Source organism: Podarcis cretensis (assembly GCF_951804945.1).
Source record: "Podarcis cretensis genome assembly, chromosome: 2".
Classification (NCBI taxonomy): Eukaryota; Metazoa; Chordata; class Lepidosauria; order Squamata; family Lacertidae; genus Podarcis; species Podarcis cretensis.
The window spans coordinates 23846254-23869681 of NC_137171.1; the positions used below are offsets into that span (position 1 = coordinate 23846254).

The 23428-nt window shown below is 39.9% G+C and overlaps 1 protein-coding gene across 5 annotated transcripts in view; it reads left to right on the forward strand.

The window, feature by feature from the left end:
* CEP112 (centrosomal protein 112) overlaps positions 1-23428 on the forward strand; it is a 210426-nt gene that overhangs the window by 22630 nt on the left and 164368 nt on the right. For all 5 annotated transcript variants that reach the window (XR_013835792.1, XM_079965385.1, XM_079965387.1 and 2 more), the window contains 3 exons: positions 7980-8027; positions 8122-8199; positions 21583-21669. Coding sequence is in view for 4 of the 5 variants with exons in the window: in XM_079965385.1 (XP_079821511.1) it covers positions 7980-8027; positions 8122-8199; positions 21583-21669 (213 nt within the window). In the remaining variant the exon portion in view is untranslated. The remainder of the gene's footprint in view (positions 1-7979; positions 8028-8121; positions 8200-21582; positions 21670-23428) is intronic.

The window sequence follows — 23428 nt, forward strand, 5'->3', positions numbered from 1 at the left end:
GTTGTTGAACTGCAACTCTTGTCATTCTCAGCTGGAATGTCCAGTAGTCAAATACGGTTGTGGTTCAACCAGTGGCGTAGCGTGGGTTGTCAGCACCCGGGGCAAGGCAAGTAATTTGCGCCCCTAACCCGTGGATTGTGGATTTGCGCCCCCTAACCCTACCTCCCAGATGTTGCGCCCGGTGCGGCTGGCCCCCCCTGCACCCCCCATGCTACGCCACTGGGTTCAACATTATTTGGAGACCCAAGATTGAGGAGGACTGCTTTTGGCCTTGGCCTTGCATAAGTTACAGTGGAAGCTCGGTTCCCAAATGAAATCCATTCTGGAAGCCCGTTTGGCTTCAGAAACGTTTGAAAATGGAAGCGTTTACCGGTACTTCCAGGTTTTCGGTGTTCGGGAACCGAAATGTACGAGAATGGAGGCGTTCAGGAACTGAGGTTCCACTGTAATGACATTTTGGAAAAATCCCATGCTGAAAGCATTAGCACTGGCTTGTTTGTTTGTTTTGAAGCACAGACAGCCTAAAAAATGTATGGCCCATATGTTTGCTTTTGTGTGTTACTGAGATGCAGATCAATGAGACAATCAATGTATTTATTACAGTAAGATGAAAGGGATTGGCTGATAAAATGCACTAAATACTATATTAAACAGTGTGGGATATTCTCACACATTTGTATTTGCATACAAATTTAGTGTTTTTCTATTGATCTTTTTAACAATTGATTCAAGTTCTCGAGACTGAAGCAAGTAGATGTGCCTCTTTGATTAGATAGGTAACCTAATTGGATTTTCTGCCTCTCCTTCTGGCTGGCTCTGCCTTTGACCTCATGGTTTCTGGCTCTTGGTCTGTTAATTGGCTGTGTTTTTCCATAGAACAGTGTTTCACGTGGTTTTGTATAATTGCTGCTGACCCTGGATAGCAATATGTTTCTTGTAGCACCAAAATGAGAACGATGCTCTTGAAAGAGTATGACAATATTTTTCGAGATGCGAGAACTTGGGAATCCAGTCCTGTTCTCATGTATTAGTTGTACAGGTTGTAGCAGGATTAAGTGCTAGAAAGAAGAGGTTTAATTCAGGACCCAAACACTTTTTACACTTGCATAAGTAATAGTGATGACATTGCAAAAGATTAAGGCTTGGACGCAGCTGAACAGTCCTAGCACTTCCTGTGAAGCCTAGATTTATGAGAAATTAATCTGATTACTTCGGATTAGTTACAGTTCAGGCTTAGGGGGCACCAGCATGTACTCTGGCTCTACTGGTTGAGATTGATGTAGTGTCTATGTTAGGACAAGTCACAGATCAGTTGTCACAGAGGCACTTTTTGGGCAGCTTCCTCTTCAATATAACCTGCTGCCTGCACACACCCAATAAAAGCAAATGTGTTTATGACATATCTGTCTCTTGAGATAGAGGATAGTGATATGTTTTTAAGAGGCAAGTGCTTCCTGGAATTTTTTAGAAACAAGAAAAAAGGTGTTTTTTAAATGGATAGTATAATGTCCGAGGTTGGATCCATTATACTGAAAATCAGGTGTAGTCATGCCAAAGTCACATTTGGTCTACCATCTTGATTCATAATGGCATCTGGCATCCAATTGTCAGTGGAAACCCCCCAGCTTGGGAACCCTCATGCTGAATTTGGTGATGTTATTGAGACAGCCAAAACTATGTCATAAAACATGCAAAGTTAAATCAAAGTGATATTTAGGTTTGCCATCTTGATTGAAAATGGGATCCAGTTTCCAAATGTGGATGAAGACCACTTTTCCCACCTTGGGAATCCTTTTCCTGAGTTTGGTGATATCTCAAGAGACCCATTGTGGTGTAGTGGTTAAGAGCGATAGAGTCGTAATCTGGTGAACCGGGTTCGCGTCTCCGTTCCTCCACGTGCAGCTGCTGGGTAACCTTGGGCCAGTCACACTTCTCTGAAGTCTCTCAGCCCCACTCACCTCACAGAGTGTTTGTTGTGGGGGAGGAAGGGAAAGGAGAATGTTAGCCGCTTTGAGACTCCTTCGGGTAGTGATAAAGCGGGATATCAAATCCAAACTCCTCCTCCTCCTCCTCCTCCTCTTCTTCTTCTTCTACTTCTTCTTCTTCTTCTTCTTAACTCAGAGAACAAAGGGAAAAATGGACAGACAAACTATTCTATACAATGTATAGTAGTTCCACTAAATATTGGCATCTATTTGCAAAATGTTTCATCATTGATTAATCTAGTGAAAACATGTGTATTTTAGTGTTTCCAAACCTTTAATAAATATATTACCATTATATTGTCGTCATGATTATGCTTGGTTCTCTTAGATTCAAGTTTCTTTAAACTACGCTCTTTTGAGATTTCTCAAATATGAATGCACTGAATGGGGTATGCCCATGGAGAATGAGGTCCACTTGCACAACAAGACTCCCTCCCCAGAGCAGATTTAGGGGGGTAAATCTCAGGGTTCCTGAGGGTAGGAAAGGGGGGAAAGTCCCATTTAATTCAATAAGTTATAATTAACCATAAAATCAGAAAACTGACTTGTTGAAATAAAAAGGTCTGTGTTGCTTTATAGGTTTTTTAAAAAACTTTCATTTAATTTCTGTGCTGCTTAATATATTAAACACATCTCTAAGAGGTATGCAGAAAATTGAAGCAACAACAGAAAACTTAAATAAAATATTACAAAAAAGGTTACGATAATACAATGTTACTAATATATAAAAATCAGTATCAGTTCATTTTCCTTCTGACAGACCCTCCCTCTCAGCCTCTGGGTTCTCACACAGGGTTCATCAAACTCCCAGGTCACCCACAAAAGTCTCACAACAAGAAGAGGTCCTGGAAACAGCTGGCATCACCCTAGTCTCTCATACTAGACTTAATTTTTATGAGCAGGCCCAAGGTGGATGATACTTCCTTAAGCTGCCCACAACTGCGTTCCATTCAACTGCACTCTCCACACCCACCCAGTTCCAGGTACAGCAAGTTTGTTGAGTTTCTCATTGGCTCCAAAGGATGGGGAAAAGGCCCCCTTCCACTCACAGCTCTTTCTTTACCCTTTGCCCTCTCCTCCTCCTCCATCTTATTAGATGCTGATTGCTGCTATGAGACATGCATGCATCACAGCCAAGAGGTTTTCTTTACTCAGCCTGATTAGGAATGAAAAACATGTTCCAGCTTAGCTGTTAAGGGACCTTGCTAGCATGCCCTGCTTTACACATTTTGATATTCAGTGTTATACCGATGGACTTCACCTGTTGGTTCTTTTCTTCAGAGTGTAAATATGTTTCCCTCCTGTTCTCAAGTGTGCTGGTATTGTCCTATGATTTTACTCACAAATTATGGTTATATATTCTAATCATGTTTTGATACATTTTGAAAAGCAGTGGACATACGATCTTGACTAATTTTGCCTTTCGTAATTGAAACTCTAATAGAAGATTATTAGTGCCTCTTCCTAAGCTTTTATTAACATATCTCATTGATACAGGACCACTGCAGATTAGACTTCGTGGTCTAGAATTTAAATTTGTAATGTGTAATAGAAAGGACTGACTGTCTACTGTTCTTTGGAGTTAAAATAGTGCTCTGTTGGCAAGCCTATACATACTTGGCCTGCAACTAGTTTTGTTATTTTGTGCGTTTATTTTAGTATCCCAGATCTTACTATTCTGGCTTGCAAATAATATTATGCTAAGTAGTGTTGAAATCTCTCTATTAATCCTTTCTAGTGGGAGTGAAACTATGGATAGTTCCCAGCATCTGTTCTACCTTATGCTTAATAGCTACTTTTGCATGATGCTTTCACTAACGCAAGACAAAGGGCAACACACCAAGATTCTGAATTTTGAACTTGGGCTGACTTGCCAGTTCAATTTGTATGTAAAAGAATCTGTCTGTGCTGTATGTGTACAACAAGTACAACATCTTCTTGACACCAGTCAACAGAGAAAGAATTAATCTCCACTCAAATACTGAACCAGTATGTAGATCCAGACTTATTGGAACAGACTTGTAGAAATCCATGTGGCTTAAGGTAGTTGTGATGAATTTCCTGTTCATTTCAATGGGTTTTCTCTAAGCATGCCTTTTCAACTCAAAATTACTCTAAGCATACCTTTTCAACTCAAAATTACTCATTATAAGGAATGGCAGAGGTTTAAATAAAGCAGGGATGGAGAGACACACAGGAAAAAGTGTCAATTTTAAACAATGGCAGAGATTTGAATTGAGCAAGTAGGAAGTGACACAGGTCCTAGGTGGCAGTTTAAAACAAGGTGCGAGTACATCAAGAAGAGTTTGAAAAGGCCCTGTTGTGTTAGATTTTTTGTGTTATCACTTCTATTTCTTCCTTTTTAAAATTGTTTGCTTATTTTCTTGATAAACAACCTCTCAGTGTTTTTCTATCCCTATTTTACTAGAACTTCTGTTGTTGTTTGTAACAGCCACTTTTTTCCTTTCACTGTACAGTGTCTCACTGTACTCAAATGTCTCCCTCTTCTATTCCTCAGCTGCTGCATGTTAGAGGGATAAAGGATACGAAGCCCTCAAATATACCATAGTGCCTTCACACAATGTGTTTCACTCCTGGTGCTGTGTATTGTCTTCAACGTGAAGTTCCAGATTCAGTGTAGTAATTTAGAACATAATTTGTTAACAAGCATCTACAGTGGTACCTCGGGTTACATACACTTCAGGTTACATACGCTTCAGGTTACAGACTCCGCTAAACCAGAAATAGTACCTCGGATTAAGATCTTTGCTTCAGGATGAGAACAGAAATCGTGCTCCAGCAGCACAGCGGCAGCAGGAGGCCCCATTAGCTAAAGTGGTGCTTCAGGTTAAGAACAGTTTCAGGTTAAGTACAGACCTCCAGAACAAATTAAGTACTTAACTTGAGGTACCACTGTATGTACAACATTCACCAGCTGAGCCTACCTTTCTTTAACTGAACCAACAAACTGGCTGACTTGCCCTTAGAAGTCTATTCATCTTAAAGATACAGCAATAAACAACATCATGGGCTGTGTGCTAAGGGGGCTGCAGAATAGGAGAGGACAAAGGCATATAAATGGGGGTGGTCTGTGTGCAAGAGAGTGTTGGAAAAATGTGGGAGGAGAAGGTGAAAATCAGGGTGCAAAAAAGGAGTAGGAGGGGATGGTGGCTTCATATTTGAGAGGAAAGTGAATTGGGTGCGTAGTAGTTGCAATGTGTGAGGGGAGGAAGATGCAAGACGTTACCATGGGGACGAATTGTTTGCAAGAGGAGCTGCATAAAAGGAATGAAAGTGGGAGGCAGGCGTGGTCATGGGGTGAAGATAAAAATGGGCACGAAGCAGGGTTGCACAGCAGAAGTGGCTTCAGAAATGGGGTTGGAAAGGTGAATAATGAGCTTAGTAGTTGCATGGGGTGGGAAGGGGAAGTGCTAGGGGGTTAATGGGAGAATGACAGCGGGGTTGGCAGGCAGAGTGAGCTGGGGTGCAGCCCCCCAAGCAAAATACAGTGGTACCTCGGGTTAAGTACTTAATTCGTTCCGGAGGTCCATTCTTAACCTGAAACTGTACTTAACCTGAAGCACCACTTTAGCTAATGGGGCCTCCTGCTGCCACCATGCCACCGGAGCACAATTTCTGTTCTCATCCTGAAGCAAAGTTCTTAACCTGAGGTACTATTTTTGGGTTAGTGGAGTCTGTAACCTGAAGTGTATGTAACCTGAAGCGTATGTAACCCGAGGTACCACTGTACATAAGAAAATTTTTTAATGTGCATATGTGTGCATGAATATATATATTACATGTATAACATTATTGCGAATATTCAGTTGTAATATGTTGCTTCTTTAGCCCTGTAGAATAAGTAATGGGAAGATTAATGAATCCTAAACCTTTTACATTAAATCTTTCCAAGCAAGTCTTTGCATCTCATGATACTTCAGTAGGGTGCAAAAACAGCCATTTCCCCCAATTTGGAAAATATGCTTCTGTTTGTATTTCTTTTGGAACTTAACATATTTTATGTTTGCTTGTGTGCCGCTTTCTTTTTTTTAATTGGGTGATACTGATTGTGACAGCCTTTTTGCTATGGTATTACTGGGGAAATGAGAAATTGTGAGGATGTGTAGCTGGAAAGGAATGAGCATTCAGACACAGCGTGGTTTGCAGATCAGTTTGAGTGAATGTAATCCATAAGCTTATGGACTGGAGGAGCATTTAATTTCAAAGTGCTGCTCCCTCTCTCTCTAAACTGGAAAATGCAAGACTTTGTGTAAAGGAACCACTCAGCCACATTCTGTTCATTTGTAAACAAGTGATGTTTACCTTTCCCACTTATAGCCTTACTTTATTTTAGAACTAGTTTATTGCATTTCATGCCAAATAAAATATGCAAAGCAGCTGTCAGTTTTCATTTCCATTAATAGCTGCATGTTTATTTGCATACTTCATTTTAAAAAATGAAAACTTTTTAAGAAATTAAGTGCCTTTTATATGAGGGATGGGGATATGAAAAAATATATGTCCTGAATACTTAATCCTGTGTTAATCAATTTCTGTAGAATTCTCATTGGAGTTGATTGTGTCTTCATAAAGGAAAAGCAGGCAGGAAGATGTTTAAGACTATATAATATATTCAAAGTTTTATAAAGTATTTTCAAGCCGAAGTGCTATACAATATAATAAAACCAAAGATGGGTCGTAGCTACAACATTACAATATTGTCAGATAAAGACCTGTTTTCATGCTAAGCTTTAAAATGGCCTTCAGGTGATCCTTGTTTCATGGAACTAAATTTTACTGTACTATTCATCTACATTGGCTAAATGGGAGGCACTGTAATTTGTTGGACAGGAGAGCTGAATGGTGGTAGGAACAAGTCCTTGTAGTTTTATCTAAGCAGTTGAAGTTTTATCTAAAAACAGAAGTATATTGTTGCCTTGAGTAAACTCTCCTCCCGCCCAAAATGCAAGATACAGAATTTGAAAATAAATAAGCACATATGAAAGGAGCACCAAGAAGAATGGAAGAAATTCAAAGATTATTTAGTTAAATATGCTAAGATAATATAAGTAGAACTATTTGTAAGTACCAAATTGGCCTAGGAGTTAAATATGTTAAATTGTATAACATTATGGATAGAGAATAATATGAAAAGAAAGAAAGATGTTAATTGATTAAGTTTATTTCATTTGAAAGAAGTATTGGAAAACTGCTACAATGATTTATATGGAAACTCAGCTAGGGGGATTTGAGGAAGTCACTCAACAATGATAACAAAATTGGGATTTTAACAGCTAGGATAAATGTTTGTTTGTTTGTTTTATACTGTAATTTTTTTTATGTCTGTTATAAATTTGGAAAACTGATAAAAAAAATTGAAGGAAAAAAGAAAATATGTTTCTCCCTCACAACATCCCTTAAAAAATGTGTGTATTCCATTGCCTCCATTGCTGGCCTGAATCGAAAGGAAGGCTATCTTCAGTCCAAAATCACTAGTATTTTAAGACCAAATGGTTACAGCAGTAAGGAGGAAAGAAGCAGGGTTTTATTTGGATATCAGAGGATCTTGGTTATTGTGGGGATAAAAAGGGGGCCATCAGTGTAACCTTGAGGTCCTTGGAAGAAAGAAGGAATATAAATGAATGTCAGGGAGACATTGTGAGGATTACTTTTCCTCACATCAAACCTTTTAAAACTTTCGTTGCTTTTGGTTCTCACCCCTCGAGGGCCTCAGGCAGGGAGTTAATGTTACAACTATCCTGTGAGGTAGTTTATCTGAGGGATTGTGACTTGTCTAAACTCAACCAGTAAGTTTAATGACTACGAGGGTTTGAATCCATTTTGTGATTTTTAGGATATGACTTTCTTATGAAATGAGGACATTTCTATTAAACCAGGCATCTTGGAACCGTTTTTCTGAATGCCATCTTTGAATATTAACAACACAATAAGAAGGATCTATGCATTTAACCTCTTGCAATTCCTCTCTTTCAGCTTGAAAATCCCAGATATTTACGTGAGAAACCTATACCATTTTCACTGGTAGGTTGCGTTTTTCTATTTTGCTTTGTAAGAATTTCTAGTCTACAATTGCCCCAAAGGCCATGCAAAGTTGACTTTTTTATTTTTTCAATAGATGTCACCCAGGATAGGTATGAGGAAGCACAATACTTCTCAAGAGGAACAGACATTTTCCCGCATGTTTGAAAAGGAGGTAATATATATGTATATATTAGCGGAGTTGGTAACCTGAAGCGTATGTAACCTGAAGCGTATGTAACCCGAGGTACTACTGTATTTATATTATGTACAAACACAGGGTGCTTACATCATCACAACGTTTTATTTATTTCTATTTCTATTTCTATTTCTATTATTACTACTACTACTACTATTACTATTACTACTACTACTTATTACCTAGACTTAAAAAGGAATCATATGTCACTGTCATGCCGGCCAATCTTAGAATCATAGAATCATAGAGTTGGGCTAACAGTCTCATTTATTTGTTTTAGTGAATGTGTGAATGCCTGTCTTTTAAAGCAATAAAAATATGAAAAACAAAGGGTTGGATCCAGGGTTCCTGTGACTAAAGTTCAAGAAGCTTCTTTGGATGACAGGCCCAGTACTAGAAGTGAAATAGAACAAGCCTTTTAATGTGATAAATGATGCTTCGGAACAGCCATCTTGAATCTCAGGCTCCTGTTTGCTATGGGTTGGTGATGCTCATGGAAAGGGAGGGGAGGCCGTTTTTACAGATTCCCTCTATAGCCTTCTGCCCCACTTCCCATGACCTACTAGAGTGTCCTTACAGCATTCAAGAAAATACTTTTTGAGAGGATGCTAGATCTTCTTCCAGTAATTACTGGAACCATTTAAACCAAATGACCCCAGTCCATTCTGGTGAGGTGCTTTAGTAGGATTTCATCTCCCAGGCCAGAATATCCACTAAGGCACCAAGGCAATTTCATCACCAAAGTGAGGCTGTGGAACCTGATAGAAATGGATTCAGGTAATCGCTTTCCTTCAGGAAAACCAATTTGTGGTTTAGTAATCTGGTTTTCAAAGAAAAGGCACAAAAAATCTTTGGATCCTGGCCACTATTTGAACAGAGCCTGATTGCATTAAAGAAATAGTGCCCTTGGTTATCTGTAGAACTAATGAACAGAAAGTCGTACTGGAATATTAAAAAACAGAAACTTGGCAAATAACTCATTTTATACCGAAGTTAACATAACCTGCTCTTGGACTTCTGTGGTTTTCTTTAAAACTGCAACATGACACATGGTTATATATTCATAAGTTCCACAGAAGTCGATAGGACTTAATTATGTGTAACTCTGCAGGATTGCAGCCAGTGTTTTCACAGATTAATTCAGGGAATGCAACCTATTTTTTTTTTTTTTAAGTATAATAGCAAGTTGTTCCGTTTGGGGGTTTTTTTTATAGTTTTGAGTCTATGTTGTTCTTGCTGGTGGCTGCTATTCTGGTACTTGCTCCCTTTTGGAATATATTATATAGAATAATTAAAAGTGACTGCTCCCTTTTGATGTCTTTGCCATACATGTAATGGAATCTTTATTTTCTGAGATGACATCTTGGTATTGAAATAAACATCCAGATTGTACCACATGTGTACATTTAAAGGAAGGAACCTCTCCTGAACCTGTTCATATACTGTATCTTAAGATTATTCTTAAATTTGTTGTGGTTTTGTGTCTCTTCCACACCCTGAGTTATTTTTTGTTGTCTGACGATAGCTCACATGTATTTTAGTGTGTGGTTTCTATAAGAAGCTTGCAAATACAACATGCTTTGGTATGTAGTTTAAGATGTGACTAAATGGCAAACTAGCTAAAAATGAACAGACATACGTAGTAAGCAGTCCCATGGTGAATGTATTGTGGTTTACCTTCTGCCTGTCCCACCCCAAAGTGTCAATACTTACTATGCAGAGTTGAGCTCAACTTTTCTGCTGAAAAGATGGCAGTGTTTTTCTGTATGTACATTTGGAATTGTGAATGGATTCATAATGAACATAAAGTAATGGCTTGGGAAGGAACATTCGTGACTAAAATAGGTTCATCTTGTATACAAGAAGTTCACCTATAAATGTGCTGCTCTCTTCAGTTTGATAACTTTGTGATGTCCTGCATTCCTTGAAGCTAGGATCAATAATTTCTTGTAACAACTGCATCTCATTTGTCACAGTGCAGAATCTCAGAATAAATATTTTCTGCTTGAAGCACATTAATATTTATTTTGGTGCTGTAACCATGGCATGGCTCAGAACAAATTCTCTGTTGTCCAGACCAGGGCCTCTCTATTGCTGTATATTGAACTATTGTTGCACATTGACATCACATGCAACAAGATGAGTATGAGGCAGGTAGAGATGTGATTACCGAACACAAGATTGAACTCTCCCATGAAACAAGCTGATGTGTAGGAAGCTCAGTCCTACTAGGAAATGCCTGGACCCTGTTGAGGGAGGAATTGAGTCTTGCTCAGTTTACATGTACTGAGAAATGGCTGGCACGCCCAAGCTTTGTGCAGTATTCCCTCCCCCCCCCCCCGCCGCCGCCCATGTTGGCATGCCACCATTGAGAGGTGGACGGAACAACCCACATGCCCACTTGACATCAAGATGGCATCAGGTGATTGACACGTGAGTGGTCCCACCCACCTCTCAGTGTTGGCACACTGGGGTGAGGGATATAAAGATCAGACTCACTGAGCCAAAAAGATTTCCCACCTCTGCTGTACAGTGACTAACTGTGAAATGACTTGCTGTTAAGGTCAAAATGTACAGTAAGCAGCGAGAGGGGTCTGGAATGAAAGACTTTAAAAAATAAATAAATCCCTACACAGCCATAGTCTTTGCTGGGTTACGTTAGGAAAATCAAAACGATCCAGCCATTGTGACTGGTATATGGGGATATTAGTAACCTATTTCACAGTATAAAAAAATTCCTCCCAGGAGCACCTTAGAGACCAACTAAGTTGTTATTGGTATGAGCTGGAAGGAATTTTTTTATTTTGTTTCGACTACGGTAGACCAACATGGCTACCTACCTGTAACTAGAACTATTTCACAGTGTTGTTAAGAATACAGAGGAAATATAGTGGAAAAGTGGAAGTTTCCATTCTTTTAATTATATTATCTAGCTCCTTACATTTCTTTTTGTACTTTTTAACTTTTCTTTGTATCTACAAACAGTTAGCAAGTTTTAAGGAAATACAGTTGTGGTATTGCTTTGTTGTATAAACTCAGTAATAACAAAGACCTTTTGCTTTGTAGTACAAAATGTACTCAAAGATGAAACTTTATTCAAATGGAAAGGTTCTAAATATAGGCCTTTTTCAGAATAGAAACTGATTGGCATCAAAATGGACTGGGTTAAATAGGATAACTGGCTCTTTGCTTTTAACCTTTCCCCTTCGTTCATAAACCATTCCTGCACCTGTTTTTACTCCCTAACAGCAAACACATGGCCTTCTTAGAATCATAGAATCATAGAGTCATAGAGTCATAGAGTTGGAAGAGACCACAAGGGCCATCGAGTCCAACCCCCTGCCAAGCAGGAAACACCATCAGAGCACTCCTGACATATGGTTGTCAAGCCTCTGCTTAAAGACCTCCAAAGAAGGAGACTCCACCACACTCCTTGGCAGCAAATTCCACTGTCAAACAGCTCTTACTGTCAGGAAGTTCTTCCTAATGCTTAGGTGGAATCTTCTTTCTTGTAGTTTGGATCCATTGCTCCGTGTCCGCTTCTCTGGAGCAGCAGAAAACAACCTTTCTCCCTCCTCTATGTGACATCCTTTTATATATTTGAACATGGCTATCATATCACCCCTTAACCTCCTCTTCTCCAGGCTAAACATGCCCAGCTCCCTTAGCCGTTCCTCATAAGGCATCGTTTCCAGGCTTTTGACCATTTTGGTTGCCCTCCTCTGGACACGTTCCAGTTTGTCAGTGTCCTTCTTGAACTGTGGTGCCCAGAACTGGACACAGTACTCCAGGTGAGGTCTGACCAGAGCAGAATACAGTGGCACTATTACTTCCCTTGATCTAGATGCTATACTCCTATTGATGCAGCCCAGAATTGCATTGGCTTTTTTAGCTGCCGTGTCACACTGTTGGCTTATGTCAAGTTTGTGATCAACCAAGACTCCTAGATCCTTTTCACATGTACTGCTCTCAAGCCAGGTGTCACCCAGCTTGTATTTGTGCCTCTCATTTTTTTTGCCCAAGTGCAATACTTTACATTTCTCCCTGTTAAAATTCATCTTGTTTGTTTTGGCCCAGTTCTCTAATCTGTCAAGGTCATTTTGAAGTGTGATCCTGTCCTCTGGGGTGTTAGCCACCCCTCCCAGTTTGGTGTCATCTGCAAATTTGATCAGGATGCCCTTGAGTCCATCATCCAAGTCGTTGATAAAGATGTTGAATAAGACAGGGCCCAAGACAGAACCCTGTGGCACCCCACTAGTCACTCTTCTCCAGGATGAAGAGGAACCATTGATGAGACCCTTTGGGTTCGGTCAGTCAGCCAGTTACAAATCCACTGAGTGGTAGCATAGTCAAGACTGCATTTTACCAGCTTCTTTACAAGAATATCATGGGGCACCTTGTCAAATGCCTTGCTGAAATCAAGGTAGGCTACATCCACTGCGTTCCCTTCATCTACCAGGCTTGTAATTCTGTCAAAAAATGAGATCAGGTTAGTCTGACATGACTTATTTTTCAGAAATCCATGCTGACTATTGGTGATCACAGCATTCCTTTCTAGGTGCTCACAGACTATTTGCTTAATGATCTGCTCCAGAATCTTCCCTGGTATTGATGTCAGACTGACTGGGCAGTAATTATTTGGGTCCTCTCTTTCCCCCTTTTTGAAAATAGGGACAACATTTGCCCTCCTCCAGTCTGTCGGGACTTCGCCTGTTCTCCAGGAATTCTCAAAGATGACTGCCAGTGGTTCTGAGATCACATCTGCCAGTTCTTTTAATACTCTTGGATGATAGATCTTTGAAAATAAGAAAGTTACCAACCAGCAGATTCTAGTAGCTCTTTTCTGTGTACTTTTGACATCAATTCAACTGTTGGATGACTGTCATCAATTAAAAACCATGGGTTCAAATAAAGAAAGAAGAAAGCAGCAAGAGCATGCTGATTTTCAACAGCTCTAGAGCAACTGAGAACAGATGGCAGAAGTGGTTCATTTTGAGAAATAGGAAAGTTCGCTTTGAACTCCGCCCATCCTGAATGCCACCCACCCATAAAGAGAAGGGAGTAAAGTTCTTATTTACATTCTGAACAATATGAAACCAAACATGTTTCTGGAAATTAGTTTTTTAACTTGTGTAGAATAGAAAACAAGTCTAGCTGTATAATGCCAGTATGATTTTAGTAGTTATAAACAGCTTTCAAACAATTGATTTAGTTGGTGTAAACTGTGGAGTTTTAGAGCCTTTTAGTGTTCCTGTTTAATTTTAAAGCTTCCATTCCGTGTTGTCATATTTTGGATTGCATCTTTAAAATTCTCTAATTTCCCTCCTTGAAAGTAAGGAATAAAGAAATGTATAATTTTTAATGAAACTTTTGCTAAGCGAAGATAAAGGTTTTCTGTTTTTTCTTAGTCTCACTAAGGAAAAAATAAATATTTTTGAATGACAAGTTCCTGGCTGTTCTAGCACTGTGGTACAAATATAAGAATGAACCAATTTCATGTTCTGGATACTTCATAGTTATTTTTACACAGTGTAATGCCATCTTGTGGTTGAATAATTGCATGTTAGGTGAAAGTACTGACTAAGTATTACTTTCATTACATCAAGGGTGCTTTATGACCATAGGGCAAATCAGGCTTTGACTGTGCTTTGATCCTCTGAATATTTCTTGCTGAGTGATGGGCTTTGCTGTTACCTTTGTGGAAACTTAAGCAGTGTATGCTTCTGGGGGAAAATCTTTAGCTATCTTTCCGATTTAGAACTAGAATCCTAGTGCACAAAGTAGCATTTGCAGCTGAAATATCTCACCTCTTTCTACCTTCAAATTTGAATCTCGGTAGCTCACATGATCGGACAGATATTGCAAGTCTCTTACTGTGAATTTTCCCCCAGACTCCAGAAGAAAGTCACAAAACACCTGTTATCAGTTGATATAAGACCACAACTTTTATTTAACACTATAACTGTAGGGTTACCCTTCCCATATCAATACCTCCCCTCTCCCTGCTTAGAGCAGAGACCAAATCAAGGGTATGTCCTAAACCGTGCATTGGGCTGATGACTATCTGAGCTATCCAATGGAGAAGGGAAGGAGGAGTCCTCTACATGCATATTGAAGACCATAGTCTTTGCTGTCTACAACACAAGCCCACAGAATACCTCAGCAAGGCCATTGGACAGCAGGGTGGGTGGTACATTCAGCTGTGATCTGTGAGAGAGTTTCTCCTGCAAGTTTCAAAGGCCTCAGAAGCCTGCTTTCACAGTAACTTGGTAGAGGGATTTTAATTTGGCTGTTCCTGTTCTGTGGAGATGCAACAGGTGCCCACTATCTGGAAGCAACTGAAGATATTTTTGTTCCAACAGGCTTCCCCAGCTGTGTCTTCACCATAAGTGTCTGCTTTGTATGGCTTTAGTTTTGTTTTAAATGTATTGGCTGGTTTTGTTCTTTTGAACTGTTCTAAATTATCTTCAATGTACAGTACCTTGAGCTTGAGAAAGCTGTTTAGAAGCCAGTTAATAAATAAGTGGTGGTACTAATAAAAATACACCCAACAGTATTCCCAGCCTGTCTCCATGACTCCATGTCAGACACAAACCCTCCTGTCCAGGTTTTAAGAGGAGAGGAATGAGATCCACTCTCATATTGGGACTTTTTCTGCCTATCCTCTCCTATGTGCCCCTAAATCTGCACTGGAAGGTTGAGGGAGCCCCCAGAACAAGTTTAGGGGGAAGGGGGGATCCTGTTGCATAAGTGGACCTCAGTCTACACAAACACAACCCACTTTACTCTGTTGAATTCCACTCAGTGTTTTCAACATTGGTAGAAAGTATTGTGCTGCCGTTTCCAAGGGACAGTTTGGTCATCATTGTTGCCATCCTTTAATGTGATAGTTAAAAGGTAAAAGGTTTGGATATCAGAAGGCAAGTGGTATGGGGAGAGAGAAACAACAGAGGAGTGGTAATCAATGTGGTGCACTTCAGATTACGTTGGACTTCAACTCACATCATTGTGGGCAATTGGCTATTCAGGCCAAGGTTGATGGATTGGGAACTGCACTCCCAAAATCTATGGAAGTCACCATTATGGCTTACTAGAGGGTTGGACGTTATTTGGACAGATGGGAACAGCTATGGATTCTTCATGTTTATTAATTTCCAGGGCATGGAAGGGAAACCTATTAAAATGATAGTGAATTATAGTTTATATCTGTTGAAGGGGAGACATTCAGACAAATCAAAAAACAAAAACTGCACAGCTGGACCATTCCTGAGTAAAGTGCATTACATGGGATTTAGCATCTTCATCTGGGGTAATCTGTTTGAAAAGTGTTTTTGGCAAAGTGACTTTATGGAAGTAAGGATTGTGGATGGGGGAGTGAAGACTTCTTGGGAATATAAACCTTTAGTTTAAAATATTTTTTCCCCAGGGTTGACATACATAAAACATTAGAAGCATAAAATCTTAGGTGGCATTTTCTTTTTGAAAACTCTCCAAACAGACATTTATATTAATAATGAATAGGTAATAGTTCTAAATTTTTAATTTTGAAGTACAAAAAGATGTAAATTTTTAAGTTTTCAAAACCAACACTCATAGGAATTTTAAGTGTTGCTTCTCTGTGGAAATTAAACGGCAAATGTAAAGGAAGGCTGTTTTTCCCCCATTCAGGCTGCTTCCTCTTAAACTGCAGTAAATTTTGAATAAAAGGAATTGCGTTGTTTACTTCTTCAGCAAAACATCAATAAATTACCACCCAATCCTCAATAAACAAGCTTCCTAAAGGTGCCTTTGTTGGGTAATTCCATTGTGACCAATCTAACATTTGTAAGCTGCTTTACATAATGTTTTGTGTTTTAGCTACTTTTATTTCATTCCGATTAACGTTGAACTCGTTGTGTTAATTGCCTTGATCCTCCCTAAAAAAATAATCAAGATGACATGCCACTGGTAGTTTAAATGCTTTCTTGTTTTCTTGTTTTTGAAAGCTGTGACCCATGTCAGACCCATGTCATTGAGGTTTTGCAACCTCAAGAATTTATCTGTAAAGTGTTTTCTCTAAAAGTGGCAAATGACCCCTGGCCAATGTTATATGTGAGAATTTCTTGATAGAAACCCCCAAATAAGTTCCTCTAAAGCAAGATCTTGTGCATGTGACTCTTTGCTATGAATTCAAAAGCTGCAGACCAGCATCAAGTCCATGTGAGAAGTTGTAACACCATCAGGAATTTATACTTAGCTATGGCAGCACCCTAATGATATGGTTCCGTTCAAATCAATATTTATCATTTCATTCATCATGTCACAGGAGTCCCCCCTTTTAAAAAGAAGATTTCATACTACTGAATATCATATTGCATCGCCTGGCTAACAATTTTTTTTTCCATTGTACCAGTCTCCAACTCAACAATAACAAAGTTGGCCACTGACATCAGCACTTCAGTGACTGTTTCTGCTTCTGTGCTTTATTTCAGAATAATTGCATATACTATAGGGACATCATTCCCTGTGTTTGTGGTGTCTATTTTAAATTGTGTTTAAAAATCATTTACTCTTTGTGTTCAAGACTGCCCTAAACCTTTCACATGGTGATAGGGCTTTTTTTCAGCAGGAACTCACTGTAACTCAGTCCTGGCACCTGTCAGGTGGACGCTATTGCCATTAAAAGAGAACAAGGGAGGTGCTCACTGTGAGTTCTGGCACCTATTTTTCTAGAAAAATAGTACTGGTTGTATTATTCCCTGAAGCATGAGAGCTTCGCCTGCCAAACCTCCCCACTAGGCCACTTAGGGCAAGCCATGGCCGCCCACCTACACCTGATGCCATATTGGTAAGGGCAGGGCTTGACTGAGAGGCTGGAGTCTGGAGGACTGTAGGCCCAAAACTGCTTTATCCAGCTCCCAAAGCACCCACCAACCAGCTGGTTGTCAGGAGCCTTTGAAGCGCTGCACAAAGCAGGAACCCAGTGCTAAGCAGTCTATCTCCCCCTTCATATCAGATGATACAAAGGGAGAGAGATCTTGCTGAGTTCAGGTGCACTAAGCAGGATCTCCATGCCCCCATTAGGAGAGGGGGGATTCTTCTTGGTACTGGGCTCAGGAAATCAATTGGGCACTCCAGCAAGCTCATTCCATCCCAAACTCAGTGCAAAAAGGGAAGACGGGGATATTCCCTTCCCTTTTAAGTCAGATCTTCTTGTGATCTCAAAGAGCTCCAAAGGCTTATGCCCACTTTCCTGTTAATAGGCCTGATATTGCTGCAGTCTTAAAGTGGAGGGGGGCGTGCAAATTCTCACAAAAGCTTTGTGGTCCCCCCCCCTTTAAAATTGCAGTGAGATTTGGCTTAAAAGAGACTCCCGAAGGCTTCTTCCTACTTTCCCTTTTAAGACCAATCTTGTTCCAATGGGAGTGACAGGGATTTTGACATGAACTTTGGCCCATGAGACAGATCTTGATAAGAATCCCATGGAGCCAGAAAAGTAGCCCTGGTGATAAGGTCTGGTCTTTGTGTGGTAAGAGTCGTCAGGTCCAGATATTTGGGCAACAGCTGGCCTGGAAAGGAATTGGTAAAACCTGGTCCAGTGTGGAAGTCCATTCCCACCATGCCTTGAATGGAGGATTGAACTAAATAACTTTAGTTTCAGTTCTGCTCATGGTCTCAGGAGTAGTTTGGTAGTCCCATGAGCAGAAAAAGTGTCTGGTAACCCCAGAAACCAAATGGAACTATTTTGAAATAAGTGGTTTAATGTTCAGTCCAAAGCTTAAGCAAGCAGGATATTATGAAAAACGAAAAACAAGTTGTTGATTTTAAAAAAATAATAATATTGTTTTATTTAAAAAGAAGCAAAGTGTGTGTTAGAGAGCACATAAAATCCATTTCATTGGTATCACTCTCAATAGCTTTAATTATAGGGAAAGAACAGATGTTTGACATCAGTAGTGTTTACATGCCCGTAAGGCTTAATTTCTTCATAGTTCTTTGTAAAGAGCATAAACAATGACAGAAACACAAAGGAATGAGCTGTGGCAATGATAAAAATTTTGCACTTGCAAACATTTCAGTATGGGAAGAATACACATAATAATCTAAAACATTATTACCGTTTTCTGTTTTTATCGACAGTTTTACCAGGAACAGTTGCTGCTTTTATTATGATTAATCAGCTTCATTGTTTTTCATTCTGAAAAAAAGACATAGGAGTATCATAATATTCTTTTGAACCTATTTTGGAGATGTATTTGCCTGTGTTTGGCACTAGGCCATTAAGCAAGAGGAGCTGATAAAACTTACTAATGTGTTGTCAGCTGTATACTGTAGTAAGAAACTAAAATGAGTGGTTGATCATAGACTAGATTTATTTGTTAGCCTAATAATCACAATATAGTTAACCAGCCTAACTTCATTGCATTCTTAAATTCAAAGGGAGTCTCACTTTTAGGGACACATTCCTTAAATTGGATTATCGATCACTTGCACCTGCAAATGCAACCACCTTACATTTTGTGATATCAGTTCTACATTCTTCTGTGTTTCTACAATGATTTATGGTGGAAAAGTTAAGAGCAGTCTGTACTGAATTTCGAACCTGAAATCAAGACTTAGCTTTATTTGGAGAAAGCTTAAATGAGCTCCAGGATTCTTTGTTGTTGTTTTTTTTTTTTTTGGTTTTGGCCTGTGCTTTTAATTCCCCCCCCAAAAAACAATAGTAGTTAGTTAATTAATTTCTTTCTCCTGTACTTCACACAGGGAACATGGAATGTTTGAGACCTTTCGTACGGTTACTTTCCTTGAGCCAAAGCTTTATTCTGAGTCATGCTGCCTTATAATATATGGAGAAGGTGACCATTGTCATCTCAGAAAAGATAAACTGAAGTTGTTAGGTGCTGCATATTCCCTTCTTGTAGGACATACAGTGAGGTGGGAAAGTATTTCCTGTTGTTATTCTGTCTCTCACAGCTACAATAAACCTACCATTAAAATTATGGACTGGTCATTTCTTCATCAGAGGGCAAACGGGCAAATTTAGCAGGGGATCAAGTACGTTTTCCCCTCACTGTATATGCCTCTTGTAGCTCAAGGGACATTTATGGATCTTGGCTTAATTCCATGAGGACTTCAGCCTAATTTAATGTGAGTGGCAAAGAGGAGAAAAAACAGGGAGGAGGGACAGAAAAAGGGAGGAGGAGGAGGAGGAGGAGGAGGAGGTGGAGAGAGAGAGAGAGAGAGAGAGAGAGAGAGAGAGAGAAAAGAAGCTGACTTACTCACTGTTTGTTCTGGCTCTGCCCACTGCTGACATGTGGCCTGCAGCAGGGAATGCAGTCACTGATTAAGAAATGTTTCCCATCCCTGGGCTAAAGCAATTGTTACAAACCTACATTAAAAATTGCTGTGCAAAATTTCACTTCAGGAGCAGCTTTAAAGATGTATGTTCTTGATAGATGAGGCTGTTTGTTGGGAAGACCTGGGGTTAATTGGAAGAGTCTCTTGAAACCACACAGTATGTCCCTGGAATTTCACAACATCATTCAGAGTAGGTGTTTGGGAAGGGGCAATGGAGTGACAGCTGCCAGAGGGGTCTCTAGTCCCTGAATGCTAGTAGAGTGCCACAACATCAGGAGATGATGATGATGATGATGATGATGATGATGATGATATATAAATTATTATTTATACCCCACCCTTCAGGCTGAGTTTCCGAACCCACTCTTGGCAGCTGCCAACAGAATATTAAAAACACGATAAAACATCAACCTTTCTGGGCTTCTGTACCTGCTCCCACAAACAGAGAGCACCAGCTCATTAAAGGCAAGCAGATCTGCACTGGCAGCCCCATTGTGCTCCCAGTACTCACAAACTGGGTGGAAGATTGATTTCTTGAATTTCTACTGGCAGTGGAGCTGGGTTGAGTATAGCTTCTTTGGAGCCTCAGAACTTGGGGCCATGGAGATCCCCAACAGTGGTGGTAGATAAAAGCTGTGACACTCCTACAGCCTCTGGGACCTGAGCAGATAACGGTTTCCTCTTCCTTCCATTGACAGGCATTGTGTGGGGTTATCTGGAGTGTAGCACCTGAGATGGTGCACTGGGTCATGATGCATCATCAGATCACACTGCTGGCATGTAGTGGCTGTCTCCATTTGGGGACATCTCCCTGGGTATTGCTGAGCAGCAGCTGTCTATGGAATGCCATTTTTGCCACACCCAGACCTATCATGATGAAAACACCTTGTGACATAATGGGCCTGTCTCCAGGATGCCTTGCCTTTCTAGCAGCCCTGGCCGGACCACCTCCCATTGCTGCCCATACCTGTAGGCACTTATGCCTTATTAGGATGCTGCAAGCTCCCCAGGCTGCTTGTTCACCTTGGTCCAGCAACCTGATGTCTAAGATTGTTCCTTCTGCCTTCTGGGTGTTTCATGGTATCCATCTGTTTCTCTGTTGAATTTCAAAACACACTTCAAGAAGATATGTTGTAAACTCCTATAAGAAAGTGGCATTTCTCACTTATGGCTGTGGTAAACTGATTGCAACTGAGAAAATGTAGAAGACCGGTTTGAGAATCCCTTTAATATAAACTATTAAATTCTTGGGCAATATAAAATAAAAGAGATCCAATCTTGCCAAAGCACATACATTATTGTTGGCTTACACTGGATGAACACCCCCCTTTTAAGGAGTTCTCTGTGTATTATAGTACTCTTTTTGCCTTCATTTGATTGCTTGGTGCATTTTGTTTTCAGCAATTATTTTTCAGTGTTAACTTCAGTGCCCAACATACTTTTATAATTATATACTGGTATTTGCATTTACAAGCATCTTGCATTTATTTAGATTATGTTTGTAGACGATATGGACAGAATTAGTGAAAGACAAGGCAGGATTATTTGAAGGGGCTGGATATTTTTCATATCCAGAATCTTTTTACTAAGTATTCAAACAGAATATATTTGTCTTTGCGGGTTTCAGTTTAAATTATTCATTGATCAGTTTTCCTGTTATTGTTTTGCACCTTTTTTTGTTTGTTTGCATTATTATTTTTATTTTGCAAGAACTGTAGGAAGGCAGGGAACAGTTGGGATGCTATTGCAGGTGCAGTAAGAGAAAATGGGAATTGACTTCTCTAATGCAAATTGAGACCAATATATGGGTACTTGCAAGTAGAAAACAGATTGTTGTTGAAAAAGGCTTTTTCTACTTGTCTAACTTCAGCTGAAACCATTTTCAGCAGATTGATATTTATTTATATAAATAAAATGAGTGACTTTTAAAATGTTGAGCTTATTTTGGAGGTTGGTAAAAAATAATAATAATATTTTGTTTCTCTTGAAACTGATCAATATATTTAAATTTTCCATTTGCAGCTGGAGATGAAATCCAAACTAATGGAAGCTAGAATTCAAGAAGAAAAGCTTAAATTACAGCAGAAGCATGATGGAGATGTTCAGAAGGTATAGTATATTGTGAAAAAGGTTTGAATGATGATTGTATATGACATTGTAGTGTGCAAGGAAATAATAAAAGTAAAGCTTTTCCTCAGGCAGTTTATCCAGTATTTGGCTTTAAAATGGGATTCCATTGGCTATGTGAAACGCTCGAAAACTGATATGAATGGGATTTTGTATATTGGAATAATAAGAATTTTTGGATGCAGCATTGCGCTGTCTTTTGTAGCTTGCACTGATCATGTTAGTATAAGACACAGTATAAGACAAAGGATTACAAACTACTTGGCCTTGGTAGGCAGTTCCACTTATATGGGAAAATGCACATATGTGCTTGCTTGCGCACAAGCATGAAAATTTGAACACTCCTAAAACCCTGTATTTTGCTACTGTAACCTTGTGGTGATGCATGAGAGAGAGATTCTGCAAATGGCTTGAAGCCTGCTGTCTAAAGGGCTGTGGTAAAAGCTTTGGCAACCACTGAGTTGGATTTCAGTAGATAGGGCTTGTGGCTATTTCTTTGTATTTGCCAGAACAGAAGTTGGTCCCAGTGGTGGTACAAGAGAGCACGTTATCTCCCAACTAGTTAATCCCATGCCAGATCCTACATTGGTAATAGCATTTGATTGTTGGAAACATTTCTCATTTTGTTAATAGGCATTCCATTGGCTCTGTAAAACCTTCCAATTACCAAGAAGTCTTGGTTTACTACTAGATTTACATCAGAAGGTCTGAGGGAGTTAATTTTTTTATTTATTTAGAAGAGTTTGCAAAGAGCACATAATGCCAAACACAGTTTAGTTTAATGTGGCTTAACATCCAATTAACTTCTGACTAGTATAAGCTACAATTCAGAGTATTTCCACTCTGAATGCATTTGATCTTACAACGCTCCATGAGCAGAAGGCCGCTGCCACATAAAGAAGGGTTTTCAGCAAACTGAAATCCAGAAGTCCACTTCCATTTGTGCAAGGCATTGCACAGTCCCTTGCGTGAGGTTTTGCTCAGCATCTCAAGATGCAAAAGGGCTTGCATGGTGCTGCAGGCTGTCTTCCACTAGTCCCTGCAAACAGTTAATGGGGCAGCACCACTTCCAGAATTTCTAATGCCCATGCACCTCTGGATCTAACCTCATGTTTTCTATGGGTTATGGAGTGATTCTCTTATGGGACCCTCTGAAGCAGAAGGGACATACTTTAGGGTACCATATTTGTCGCCTGAGGTATAGGAGTCCTCGGTGGTTAGCAGTGTCTTGTATCAGCTTTGGCTGGTATGCCTGCTACAGCAGCTCCTGGATAGGAACAGCTTGGCCACTGTAGTCCATGCACTGGTAGTCTCAAGACTGGTTTATGTGCTTTATCTGCAACTGCCCTTGGGCAGTCCGAAGCTTGAGCTAGTGTGGAATACTGCACCTAGACTGGTGGTGGGAACAGACAACCGCCAGCTCATTCCACAAGTGTTAAAAGATCTGTACTGACTTCCCATCTGCTAGCAGATCAGGTCAAGGTTCTCATACTGGTAGTGAACAAAGCTCTGAACAATTTAGACCCAGGACACCTTAAGAATTGTCTTACGCTGTATGTCCCAGATTGATTGCTGAGATCACGTAGGACAGTACTGTTATTGGGCCAGAAACATGACTCATGTCAACGAGGAGTTATTCCTTCCTTCAATGTAGTGCACCCAACTCTGTGGAGCTTCATCCCATTGGAAATTAGGCAGGTGCTGTCCCTTACTCACTTTCACATGCAAGATAAAAGTGGTT